This window comes from Ursus arctos, unplaced genomic scaffold (genome assembly GCF_023065955.2).
Source record: "Ursus arctos isolate Adak ecotype North America unplaced genomic scaffold, UrsArc2.0 scaffold_14, whole genome shotgun sequence".
In the NCBI taxonomy this organism is placed as follows: Eukaryota; Metazoa; Chordata; class Mammalia; order Carnivora; family Ursidae; genus Ursus; species Ursus arctos.
Window position 1 is genome coordinate 18,562,499 of NW_026622808.1, and position 12,860 is coordinate 18,575,358.

Here is a 12,860-nt window from a genome sequence, read left to right on the forward strand (position 1 = left end):
TTTTTTTTATTTTCCACACTTGGAAAAGATTGAGATTTTCCGTAGGTAGAACATTAGCACCAAGTGATAGATATTTGAGATAAGGGACATTTTCCAAAGCCAAACAATGTATCTCGTGAGATATTCTCAGTGTGATGAATTTGGGGATATACTAAACCTACCTTGAAACTTGTCACTTCACAATTCCCACAAGTATTCATTCCCACATATATAAATGGATGTTGAGTTTTTAAAACAATTCCATGAAACAAAAGGAATCCCTTTAGGATTATAGGAGATGGAATTATAGATTAGGATTATAGCAGAAGGAATCCATCATCCTGCTGGAAAGAAAGAAACAGGGCAGGAGGATTATGAATACACTGGAAATGGTGAGAATCCTAGTCAGCATGGGAATGCTCTTTCTATTTTGAGATGGGTAGGATCAATTAATGAGTCTCAGGAATCTTTGAAGCATCATTCACCTGTTCCCCGACAAGCAAGAAACCATGTTGAATGGGAACTCTTTGTGAGCACGTGGAAAAAGACTTCAGTGAATGCTCGTGCCTTTAGAAAGACGGGAGAACTCAAAATGGAGAGCTTACGAGGATTGGGAATACGGAAAAAGCTTCCTTTCTCTGCAAAAGAAAACCTGACATGGAGACAGACGTTCTGGGTTTAATCTGTACAGAAAAACCCATCTATCTGACTCTAAATATTTTGTACTGGAAAACCAGCACCCAAGAGAAAGCCTTCACTTGCAGTGACAATGGGAAGGACTTCCATGATCAGTCTTACTTCAAAGAACATATGACAGCTCATGATGGAGAAGAAAGTCTATGGAAGCAAGGAAGGTGATGAGACACCTGTTATTTCATGAGTGCATGAAGAAACTTGCCTGCTAATAGGTTTCTGAGTGTAAGGAACATGATAAAAATACTCCCATGTTGTGCAAACCTTTACATACACATGTGAATTGACACAAGAGGAACCCTATAAATGTAAGGAAGTGGGAAAGCCTTTATTACATCTTCCAATTTTAAGAGACGCACAAAATCGGATACTGGTAAGAGTACTTTTGTATGTAAGGAATGTGGAAAGCTATAAAAAGTTCCTCATGTCTTAATCACATTTGAATTCACACTCGAATAAACTACTACCAACGTAAGGAATGTGGGAAAGCCTGTACTGCATTCTCAAAACATATTGAACATACAGAAGCTCACACTGGAGAGAAGCCGTTTAAATGTGACACGTCACTACTTTCTCATGTTTTATTAATCCTCTCAACTCACAATGGAGAGAAACTTTGTAGTGTGTGTAGGAAAGCATTTGCCAGTTTTGACTTTATCACTCGCGTACTTACACTGGAGAGAGATGCTGTGAGTGAAGAAATGCAGGAAAGCTTTTATCGATGTCTCAAAAGTAGCAAGACCTTTAAGAATTCATACTGGAGAAAACCCCTGTAAATGTAAAGAATGTGGGAAAACCTTCATTAGTAGTTTTTCTCTTAGTAAACATTAAAACATTGCACTCTGGAGAAGTACTTTGAGTGTAAGGAATCCAGAAAACCCTTCCAAGATTATTCATCTTTTAATCCCATTTGAATTCAAACTGGATTAAAACCCTGTGCGTATAAAGCATGTGGGAGGGCCTACGATGCATCCTCAAGCTTCACTGAACATAACAAAATGACAGAAGAGAAGCCTTTAAAAGATTTATTTATTTTAGATAGGGCAGGGGAGGGACAGAGGGAGAGGAAAAGGGAAAAAATCCCAAGCAGATTCCTTGCTGAGCGTGGAGCCCGACACAGGACTTGATCCCAAGACCCATGAGCTCACAACCTGAGCTGAAACCAGGAGTCAGGCACTCAACCACCTGAGCCACCCAGGTGCCCTGAGACGCCTTCAAAATATAACAAATGCGGGAAACCTTTGCCACTTAAATCCTATTTACCTTAGAATCACATTGGAGAAAAGGTGTAATGTTGGGGGAAGGCATATGCCTGTTGTTCGTGCTTTATCACTTACAGACATACTCACACTAGAGAGAAGTCTTTCAATATAAGGAATGCATAAAACCCTTCCCTTTTTCCTGAAGACTAACTTAAACATGTAAGAATTCATACAGGAGGGAAACCCTATAAATGACAGATTTCTCCGTGATGTAGCCTTTCAAAACATAAACACATGCAAAGAAACCCAGAACGTAAACATTTTGAGAAAGTCTTCCAATTACTCCAATTAATATTAGATACATGAAAATTTACCCTTATGAATGTTAAAACTGTGGTACAACCAGCAGTTCTCCCCAGTTCCTTTAACTGTCACGAAAGCACCCTGGAGAGTAATTCCATCAGTGTAAGGAATGTGCTAAAGCCTCAGTACTCCCCCCTGACTTTGAAGATACAAAAGGAAAACTGGAGGAATGGTCTCCATGTGTAAAGAATGTAGTAAACCCATCACTCTCCTGAAAACCCAATATGCTAGCTCTCACAGTGAAGCCATTCTATTAAGAAGCATCTGGAGCACTTTACTGCTTCCTCAGTGAAATAAATTCCTTAAATGTGGTAGATCCTGCAGTGCAGAGAATCTTCTATATGATATGTGGGAAAACTTCATCTCTCCTGAATTCCTCAGTGTTCACTCATGATCTCACTGTGCAATATGTTCCATTGGTGTAAGATATTTTTTTTTTTAAGATTTTATTTATTTGACAGAGGCAGCGAGAGAGGGAACACAAGCAGGGGGAGTGGGAGAGGAAGAAGTAGGCTCTCAGTGGAGGAGCCTGATGCAGGACTCGATCCCAGAACTCCAGGATCATGCCCTGAGCCAAGGGCAGATGCTTAACGACTGAGACACCCAGGTGCCCCTGGTGTAAGATATTTATCATTTTACATTAGATAATTCCTCATCCTTAATAAACACAAGGAGACTCACACTCAAGAGAAACTACGGAATACTGGAAATGATACTGAGTCAGAATCTTAGGTTCTGCTGGGGCGCCTGGGTAGTTGTTGTTTGGGCGTCCAACTCTTGGTTTCAGCTCGGGTCATGATCTCATGGGTCTTGGGATTGAGCCTCACATAGGGCTCCGCACTCAGCAGGGAGTCTGCTTGGAGATTCTCTACCACTGCCTCCCCCCACCACCACCACTGCTCGTGCTCGCTCGCTCACTCTCTCACATCTTTTTAAAAACAAGAATCTTATGTCTGTTGACAGGCATTAGCCTTGTGGGTACTTGTAAGATCTCTTTTAGAAATTTATCATGTCCCAACCTTTTCTGGGGGCATGATGTATCTTTGCCCTGATAGGCCTGGCCAGGCCAGTCTAGTTCCTGCATCTTCCACGTTGCAACCTGCCCAAAAGTGAACCTACATGATTCATGCGTCCTTAATCTGTTAATCTTCCATATGCTTTTGTGATAGTCTTTTTATACATTCTGGATGTGGAGTTGTGTTTTTTAAAAGATTTTATTTAAGAGAGAGAACACAGTGGCGGGTGAGGGGAGGCAAAGGCAGAGGGAGAAGCAGACTCCCCGCTGACCAGGGAGCCCAGGGTGGGGATGGATCCCAAGACCCCAAAATCATGACCCAAGCCGAAGGCACACTCTAAACTGACTGAGCCACCCAGGTACCCCATGGAATTTATCTATTTGAAATCACACTTTATTTTTTTAAAGATTTTATTTATTTATTCGACAGAGATAGAGACAGCCAGTGAGAGAGGTAACACAAGCAGGGGGAGTGGGAGAGGAAGAAGCAGGCTCATAGCGGAGGAGCCTGATGTGGGGCTTGATCCCATAACGCTGGGATCACGCCCTGAGCCGAAGGCAGACGGTTGACCGCTGTGCCACCCAGGCGCCCCTGAAATCACACTTTAAAATCCTTTTCTTTCACAACATTACTCCATAATATAACATAGTTACTAATAAATATGATTTATATCTTACATCTTTTTTTCCAGTATGTATTTCCCCCTAATTCATGAACCAGTATATTGCCCCTAGCCCATCAACCTCATATTTAAGCCTTTATTTCCCCTTATTTCTTTTTATGTTGGACACAGTGGTAAACTCTAATCACTGATTCCTTGTGTTTTCAGTGTAATGATATTTTTGTAAATCTTTCATATTTTTTTTTAAAGCAATGACACTGGGCATTCTTCCCTCATTCAGGTATGGTTCTGAACTTGTTTGCTGTGAGTGGGTTGTCTTTGTAGAATTAATAAAAATCTTCTAAAACGCTGGGTAAGTTACACATTTCATCAAGACTTGTGTGCATCATTAAATATATTCTGTGCATCAGCCGAAATACCTATTTTGTTATGGTAGAGAGTCACACTTAATGGCACAAAATTATTATTATATAGGCAAAGAAGCATTTTTGAAATGTTACCTGGTTTTCCTACCTTGCCTTAAAAAGTCCCTTCAAACACTTGATTATATACAGGCTTTATAATTTACCTCATAAGTACAATCTGTTTTAAAACACTGAACTCTTTTAAGATTTTATTTATTTGAGAGAGACAGAGCTCAAGTGGGGGGAGAGGGAGAAGATGACTCCTTGCTAAGCAGGGAGCCTGATGCAGGGATTCATCCCAGGACCCACAAGACCATGACCCAAGCCAGAGTCAGAGGCGTAACTGATGGAGCCACCCAGGTGCCCAAAACACTGAACTCTTTAATCCTCAAAGAACGTATTTTAGTATGTGGGGTGGGGTACTGGATCCAGCCACTTCTTCCTCCCCCCCCCCAGGAAAAGATGGCTATATGATTCAGTACCACTTATAAACTCTTCTTGGCCTGGTTCAAATGAATTTGAAATACCAACTTCCGATTCAGGCTCTAGACACTTCTGTGCTAATAATATATTTGCTTATGCTAATATCACACTTTTGATTTAGTGCTATTGTAAGTCTTAATATTTAGAGGTAAATATATAAAGGTTGCTAATGTTTGTTGCATTTACCATTATAGATGCTCACTAGGGGGTATTTCCTGTGGTGATAGCATGTTTACCTAATGCTTTACCAATGTGATCATTGCCTCTCTGCATTATGTCTGCACATTTGAGTAATCTCTCCCCCAGTCTTTACAGGTTTCCATTAGTAGGTAAAGTCCTTCACCTGTCAGCTCAGCTTTTAATAGCTTTTTAACGGCTATTTAATGCTCTGCTGGTTGTCTGCAGGTAACTGGGCCTACCATTTGGGTCTCTACATGTCAAGGAGCAACTGACTCTTTCAGACTTTATAGACTGTTTTCATAGATAAAAACTGTCTCATGTCAGGTCCCTGGACTGATAGTTTTGCCTCCAGAATCATAGTGGGGTTGAGGCCAGGTTACATGGCTGCTGCTGGGTCTGCATTGGGAGTCTGTGGTACACAATCCCATTACCAGGTCCCTCCAAAACCTTGGGCAGTAGGGCTGACATTAGGACATGGGATCGCTTCAGGGTCCACAGATGGCAGGGCTATTTTTCCAGGTGGAAAGGGATGGCTTTCTTACAAGGCATGCATGATTGGCCCCAGAACACAGCTGAGAGGGGCTGCAGCCATGTCACCGAGCTGCCTTAGGGTCCACATCCATGACTGAGTTCTGCAGGTCTGCCTCAGGGGCACTGATAGGCGAGTCTCCCCTCAAGTCTCTAGGTGAGGATGTTGCCTCCTAGATAATGACCAGTGTCTGGTGGTGGGTTATGGGCTGCTTTAAGGTCTGTAGTCAGAAAGGTCAGCAGGCCTCCTTCCAGGGACACAGAGGGACACATGTCCTTCTTATGCCTACATGGGAAAGAAGAGCTGAGAGGCTGGAGCTGGGTCACAGGCTGGCTGTTCAGCGTCTGCATCTCATAGTGAGGTCAGCAGGCCTGTTCCCTGAGGCACAGGTGGACGTGACTCCTATCACAGCCTGAAGGATGATCCTGTCAAGGCCAAATGGGGCTGTAGCCCAGTCCATATGGGAACATGGACCATAGTAAGCAAGCCTGCCACCAGGGTATAGGTTGCCTTCTCACACAGCACTACAGAGATGAAAGGCAAGATTGTCTTTTCAGTAAATGGTCCAGGTAATTTCAGTATCTAAGCAGTAGTAAGCAAGAGATAACTAGACATACAGTGATACCACATATTAAAATATAATTCAGATGGAGTAAATAAACATAAAAGAATAAACAAAAACAAAAAAAATAAAAAATTCAGATGGAGGTAACAGTATATAAAACACAAGGTAAAATATCTGCATACATGACAAAATTATAAATCTGGCTCGCACAAAATTAAGAATTCCTTTTCATTAAGAAAACATGGGGAAAAAAACTTCTGGCAGTTTTTCACATCAATATACCACTTTGTTATCCACTAACAGAGATTATCAGCACATCTGTTTGATTTATCTCATGCAGTATTTAGTAATGCTATTACTGCAAATCCAAGCAGTTAGATAAGGGCAACTTGCAGTATGGACCTCACCCATGTAACTCAGGGGCTCACTCTCATTCAACTATAACAATTTATGCTAGGTAGGACATTGTTATGCTAGGTAGGACATGTAGGATTTGACATGACTAACGATGTCACCTGAGGCCAGTGTATACACTGCAACACACACAAAGCAGTGAACAGTACGCCCATACCCAAGAGAATCACACTGTAACCCAATTGCCTCCAAACACATATATACCACATATATGCCGAGGTCACTTCTGATCAGGATTTATCGTTAACCTTTGGAGTATACTACCCTGGTTTCATTAACCCCCAAAGGAAGTGACACTAAGCAGCTGCAGCCTCCATGGCTACCCACAATATATCTAAGGCTAATCAAGTGTCTTTTTTTAAAAAAGATTTTATTTATTTATTCGACAGAGATGGAGACAGCCAGCGAGAGAGGGAACACAAGCAGGAGTGGGAGAGGAAGAAGCAGGCTCATAGCGGAGGAGCCTGATGTGGGGCTCGATCCCGTAACGCCGGGATCACGCCCTGAGCCGAAGGCAGACGCTTAACTGCTGTGCCACCCAGGCGCCCCTCAAGTGTCTTAAGTATAACCAATGTGTTAACTCAAAATTGAAACAAGGTTGTGATGGTTTCTGTCACTATCCAAAGGCCACTTTCAGGAACTACCAGTGATGGCATTAAGTACATCAGAGTATCAGGACCTGCCATATTCACAGGGTTTTCTCCTTCACAGCATACACAAGGATAAGAAGCTAATCAGGAAGTCACATGCCAGCTGCAGTTGTTCCTCAACAAAGACAAACATGGTTGTTCTTCCAGGCTGTGGTGATCTAAGAACAAAGAAAATATTCTCCATTCCTAGCCTTTCCACAAACTGCCAACATTAGAGGTATTTCCTTCCCTAGTGCTGGGCATCTTGCTCTCCTTCTACAGCCATGACATCAGGGTGTATAGCCACACCATTCCTAAAGTCTTTCCTGAGCCAAAAGGACCAAGTATGAGAGGGGACAGAAAATTTAGAAATCTATATCCCCCAGCTTAGCATGAGGCACTGTAGATGGATTCCATGAGCTGTGAACTAATTAAAGTGGTCACCATCTTCAAAGTATTAGACAAGGTCAATACAATTAGAGAATCCAGGTGGTTTTGAACAGCATTAAGTCTAAGCTGGTAGTCCTATGTGGGGCCAGGCTGCAACCATACGTAAAAACCGAACTGGACTAGCATGGATACCTGAGGAAAGAATGCCAGATCATTCCCCAAAATGGTCAGGGCAGAGTGACACATGTTGAAAACAGATCTACAAAACCAGCCTGTTAGCTGAGTTCCACATGTCTCCCGCATTTACAACTTCACAATGTCATTCCAGCAAGGGTTGTAGAATATCCTGATTGCTTTCCTACATCGCTTAACTTCGTAGAGCATCCAATAACTGAGTTGTTTCATGTACTCAGAATCAGTGGAACACTTGTAGGCTTTGCCACATTCCTCATACTCACATGGTATCCCTCCAGTGTGGCTTTTTTCATGTTTCTGAAATTGAGGCTTTCCCACATTTATTACGTATGTAAGTCTTCTATCCATTGAGCATTTTTAGGTGTTTACTAAGTCACGACCATGATGTGAAGACTTTCTCACATTCTTTATGTTCACAGGGTTTCTCTCTGGCATCAATTTTTACATACTGAGTTAGGTTTGAGTAAACACTGAAAGCTTTCTCTCAATATGTACATTCATGGGCCTTGTCTCCAGTGTGACTTCAAATGTGTATTTAGAGATGTAGAGGTAGTGAAGAATTTCCCACTTTACTTACATAGAGGGCTTCTCTCCAGTGTGAATTATTAAATGTTGAATGAGGCTTGAGAAGTAGTGAAGACTTTCCTGCCATCCTTACATTCATAGGGTGCCTCTCCACCTGGAGTTCTCAAATGGTCATTTATGTATGAGGAAGTACTGAAGAATTCCCCACATTCACCACCTTACAGGGCTTCTCTCCACTGTGAGTTTGTAAATGTTTTTTAAGTAATGAGCACCAAGCAAAAGCTTTCCCACATTCCTTACATTGATAGGGTTTCTCTCCCGTGTGAATTGTTAAATGTCTAATTAGGCTTGAGGAAAGAGGGAAGGATTTCCCACACTCCTTGCATTCATAAGGTTTCTCTCCAGTGTGAATACTCAGATGTGCATTAAGTACTGAGGAACGACTGAGGGCTTTCCCACATTCCTTACATTTGTAGGGCTTCTCACCACTGTGAGTTTGAACATGTTTACGAAGAACTGACAGCCAAGAGAAGTGCTTCCCACATTCCTTACATTTGTATGGCTTCTCTCCAGTGTGAATTCTCAAATGTAAATTAAGTTGTGAGGAAGTTGTAAAGGCTTTCCCACATTCCTTACACTCAAAGGGCTTTTCTCCAGTGTGAATTCTCAAATGATAGTTAAGATATGAGGAACTACTGAGGGCTTTCCCACATTCCTTACATTTATAAGGCTTTTCACCTGTGTGAGTCCGAACATGATCACGAAAGGCTGACAGCCAAGAGAAGTGTTTCCCACATTCCTTACATTTATAGGGCTTCTCTCCAGTGTGAATTCTCAAATGTACATAAAGGCAAGAGGAAGTATTGAAAGCTTTTCCACATTCACTACACAGAAATGGTTTTGTTCCAGTGTGAAGTTGAATGATGTGTTTATTGAGGCTTTTCAAATCTGTGCAAGTCTTCCCACATTCCTTACATTCATAGGCTTTTTTAACAGTGTGTGTTTGCACATGCTCAGGATAGCTGGGTGGGGGAACTGAAGTTCTTTTAAATTGCTTCCATTCATCAAAATCTCCTCCACTGTGAATTCTTGTGTGTGCCTGAAAGCGTGAATGACTAACAAACATCTTCCTGCAGTCACTGCATTCAAAAGACTTCTCTGCCACGCTGGTTCTCTCATACATGGTATGTGGAGTCAGGCTGAAGACTTTACCACACTGATTAAATTCAGAAAGCTTCTCTCTAGTAGAGCTTTTATTTTTCAGAGTATGGGAGCCATTGGCATACTGATTATGCTCAAAAGTGTTCTTTCTATTTTCAGTTCTCATCCGTGGCTTAAGGATTAAGTGTTTCCTTGAGACTTTCCCACTTTGCTGATAGTCAGAGTGTTCTGCTCCACGGTGGGTCCCTTCCTGTAGATGAAGGGATGAAAGATGACTATAGGATTTTCAGATTCATTATAGATTTCAACCCTTATCAACCTAAAAGCATTATTATGATGATTACGCTTAGCATTTTCATTACATAAACACAATTCCTGTTGATTTCATTCAAGTGAAATGAGGGAACCCCTCTGACAAAAACTGATGCCATCTGCTCTGCTCTTACGAACATTCCATTAAAATTTCATTAAAATATTTAGACTTAATCCCTCATTACGTATGTGGGACTGTGTACCTGTGGTATCTAGGAAGCAGTAATTTTCAAAATAGATTTGCATTAACCCCCCATATCATAATCAGAGTATCTCTGAAGTGCTTTCTCTTGGTAAATGCCATTTGTCTCAAATATCTCCCATTTGTACTGATTTTATAATGTTTTTTGAATGTGGAAAAAAGGAAATAATCACAACTAAACCTTACTTTTTTAATTTTTCTGGCTGTTTTTCCTTCCAAAGAATCCTGGTGAGATGCTGACCCTTTGGCTTGATGTTGCATTTCCCATTCTGAAATAAAAACAAAAAACGAAAAACAAAAACAAACAAATTTAAGCACACAGAAACAAATGACAGGTTAAACAATTTTAAAAAGAAAAGTCTTTTTTTTTTTATTTTTATGTTAAAAATGGCAATAAATAAATAAATAAATAAATAAATAAATAAATAAAGATTTCAGCAATTTGTATATGGGAAAACTTTGACACTAAGTGTGGATGGTCAAAATTTGGTGGTTTACTAAAACAATAACTTCCTAAAAATTAAATATGATGGTTAGCAGTAACAGAATATCAAGGAAGACAACTGGGAAACCTCTGGACACGGAGGATATAACAAAACAGTACAGAACTAGGTCATTTTGTGACATCATAGAATTCTTTTTTAAATATTTTATTTATTTATTAGAGAGAAAGAGAGCATGAGAGGGGAGAGGGTCAGAGGGAGAAGCAGACTCCCTGCCTAGTGGGGAGCCCCACATGGCTCTCAATCCCAGGACTCCAGGACCATAACCCAAGCCTAAGGCAGTCACCCAACCAAGACACCCATGTGCCCTGACATCGTAGGAATTTTAAGTAACAGAGTGAGGGAAGTTCAAGATATCCAAAAACATCAGAGACAAATGGCATCAGACCCGAGACAAATCATATCCTAAAAATTTACACATTAGTTTCAAACATACTATACATCACATTGACCACATGACATTCTTCTCATTCACCAGTGAAGTTTCTAACTCACCTTGGAAAACTCTCTTCTCCACTGTCCTCAGCTCTTGTTGTTCCAACCAAGTGATCAGCTTAGGTTTCGGCAGTTGATATCCTATCCACAGGGAAAGGTACATTAGTAGGAGAGGCTCATGCAAGTGATGACAAAGCTTCTGATAAACCCAAGATTGTATTTGTAATGAAACCAGTGAAATTGTTACAGAAGGACAAACAAGGGAAACGTCCCTTACTCTGGCAAAAAGATTAGTTATGCCTGACCCACAGAAACCAATTTCAAATGTATGTACATATTTACAGAGCATAAAGGCATTTATTCAAATAGGGAATAAAGGAGATGAGAAAAAGAGATCTTCCTTCTGATGGGGAAGCCACTAGAGCAATGGTGCTCAAATGCTGGAGTGCATCACAATTATCAGGATGGCTAACTGAACAGAGAAGATAGAACAACAACCTTAGCTTTATAATACGGAATGTCAACAGCAGAGTCTGAAAATGTAAATTCCTAACAGAGTGATGGTGTTGCTGTTGGCCCCAGGGCCACATTTACAGAAACAGATTAAAACCTATTACTGTAGGGAAGGGGTGCCTTGGTGGCTCAGTCGGTTAAGCATCTGCCTTCACCTCAGGTCATGATCTCAGGCTCCTGGATCAAGCCCCGTATCAGACTCCCTGATCAGCAGGAAGTCTGCTTCTCCCTCTCCCTTAGCTCCTCACCCCTGTTTGTCCTTGCTCTCTCTCTAATAAATAAAATCTTTAAATAAATAAACCATTAGTGTAGAGAAGATGCATCTCTGATTGCCTATTATGTTCAGATTAGGCATCACCAATGCTGGAACATATTAAGTATGTGATACATATCTGTTTCCTGAGAAGTTACAAGGAATGGTAGCAGCCCTACCTACTGCTACCAGGTTCTGGTAGTTTTCCAGCATCACATGTCTATATAGGCTTCTCTGTGTGAGGTCCAGTAGTATCCACTCCTCCTGGATGAAGTCCACTGCCACATCATTGAAGGTCACTGTAATCTAAACCATAACACCCACGTTGGCTTGAGACAAGAAACATCACCAAAGTTCATGGGAGAAATGTGGACAGGAGATTCAATATCTATGCAGGGTTATGGGCTTTCTCATTATCTTCCCATGGTTCTATGCTCCTAGGTACACTTCTCTTGATCTAGACTCACTCACTACTCATCTCCACTCATGGCTTTAATGGCATCCTTCAAACATGACCTTATGACAACATAACCACGATAACAGCTCTTATTTCCCTCTACTGTAACATACATCTGAGCACACTACAGAACCTTCAAAAACAGCACAGAATGACTGAATCCTTTAAGAAAAGAACACTTAAACCTTACCATGTCAGAGCAAGCAGCAAGGCGGAAACCTGTACTTGGTATCTATGAGCTTCAGGATTGCTTACTGAAATACTGAGATTTGTTTCAGGGTAATCCCTTTTTGATATGAGAGTTTCCACTTCCAGGTAAAATGCAACTGAGGATTCAGTCCTTGTATGGGGCTTTATTTGCTTTAGGAAGCTCAGGACACAGCTGTGCCTAGAAGGAAGGTATCCACCTGGCGGATGTAAGGACGGCATTTTGCTGATTGATATGGTTACTACTTACCTGATTATCATTTTTCAGCCAGACAGCCACCATCCTTTCTGCCTCTGTGTTTTCTTCATGAAGGGAGAAAGGATTCCTAGAAATACCTTGGAGAAAAGAAAGTACAATTCTGAATACAGATTGACCCTATTTCCCAGAATCACCCACGAGAAAGTCATTCCATCCTAGTCTGAGATTCCCATATATCCCTGCACACTCAAGAAATCTTGCATAAATACACAACACTGCCAGAGTATACCTGTCTCACCTGAAGCCAGGAAAGGGACCTGGTAGCCATGAGGAAAGGAGTAATAGTATTATTTTATAGGTAAGGAAACTAATCCCTGAGAAATGTGACTCTTTATTTGCCCCAGTAATAAAACTCATCAATGGAATTAT

The 12,860-nt window shown here is 41.2% G+C and overlaps 1 protein-coding gene across 1 annotated transcript; it reads right to left on the reverse strand.

Annotated features, from left to right (window-relative positions):
- Positions 1–8,148: 8,148 nt before the first annotated feature.
- On the reverse strand, positions 8,149–11,902 carry LOC113242946 (zinc finger protein 121-like). The gene is given in 8 exon segments (XM_048211695.2): positions 8,149–8,185; positions 8,187–8,243; positions 8,245–8,287; positions 8,290–8,401; positions 8,404–9,600; positions 10,051–10,133; positions 10,863–10,943; positions 11,748–11,902. Coding segments are annotated over 8 exon segments (1,644 nt in total). The 5' UTR covers positions 11,782–11,902.
- Positions 11,903–12,860: the final 958 nt, after the last annotated feature.